General features: G+C 55.3%; 1 protein-coding gene across 1 annotated transcript; it reads right to left on the bottom strand.

Annotated features, from left to right (window-relative positions):
* Positions 1–18: 18 nt before the first annotated feature.
* On the bottom strand, positions 19–912 carry CABS01_17251 (uncharacterized protein; the record flags this gene model as incomplete). The annotated part of the gene is made up of 1 exon (XM_060550578.1): positions 19–912. A coding segment is annotated over one exon (894 nt), but the record flags the coding sequence as incomplete, so codon positions are not given.
* Between the last annotated feature and the right edge of the window lie 190 nt (positions 913–1,102).

The raw sequence follows: 1,102 nt of genomic DNA, 5'->3' as shown, positions 1-1,102 counted from the left end.
GGAGTGTGGCTGTAACTTTGCCCCGCGCTCCAGGAGCAGTGCTACCGTCTTGCGCGCCGAGTGGTTTTCCAATAACAACCGAGTTAAGGCCGTCTGGCCGTACTTATCTAGGATGTTCACATCGACATCTCGAACGGCAATCAGACGCTCTGTCGCCTCATGCGATGTCATTGCCAACTCAGAAAGGAGTGGCCGTTTATCAACATCGACATCTATTGCCCGCACCATGCCATTCGGATTGGCCCCGCGTCGAATCAGCCTCCGAATCAAGACGGCTCTATCGGAGCTGGATCTCCCCGGAAGAGACACCGGGGGAGCCAGAAGAGCCAAGCGAAGGAGATGTTGCAGGTCACATCGTACTTCATGTTCAAGGAAACATGCGGCAAGGCGAAATAGGCCATTTCGGCAACAGTGTTTCAAGAGGCGGTCCGCGTGGTTCTCGGGGGCTATCTTGCCATGAAGATCGGTCTGTTGTCGAAGGAGCAGTCGGATGATTGAGCTACGTGTAAGCGGGCACTGTACCGCATAGGACAGCGGGGTGCGGCCACGCGCGTCTTTCGAGACCACCCCCGGTGCCGGTTTTTCGAGGATCCGCTTGACGACAGCGTCCAGACCAGTGGCGGAGGCAATATGAAGAGGCGTAAGTTGGCTCCTTGATGACGGCTGATCTCCTGTCAACTTTCCCAGATACGTCGTGATATCTGGAGCAAGCAACTTGTCCAAGTGCCATTCCGTTGCACTCGTCATGCTAAGAATAGACGTGACGAGTTCCTCTCTTCGCCTGAGAACGGCGACGGCAAATGGGGACAGACTAGCAGCAGACTGACCCAGAATTCGTGAAAGCTTCGATACAAACCGCCTTGGGAACATTTCGGTCAGCGTGATGGCGAACTGCGGGGCCCAAACATCCATCCCAGCATACACCGATGCCTCGACTACGCGGAATGCCACGGCATCATCACGGCAGTGAATAAATGCCCATCGAGCAGCAGAACAGCGTTCTGACAGAACGTTGTGCCGATAAATCCGTGGTCTGAAGGCTTTCCGAAACCCCTGGGAGCACTGCAAGACGCGTATCCGTGTTGGACGGTCACAATCGTTA

This window comes from Colletotrichum abscissum (assembly GCF_030869225.1).
Source record: "Colletotrichum abscissum strain IMI 504890 chromosome Unknown Scaffold_520.1, whole genome shotgun sequence".
Taxonomy (NCBI): Eukaryota; Fungi; Ascomycota; class Sordariomycetes; order Glomerellales; family Glomerellaceae; genus Colletotrichum; species Colletotrichum abscissum.
Note: the sequence above shows the minus strand (reverse complement) of the source record. Positions and strands in the feature narration are given on the sequence as shown.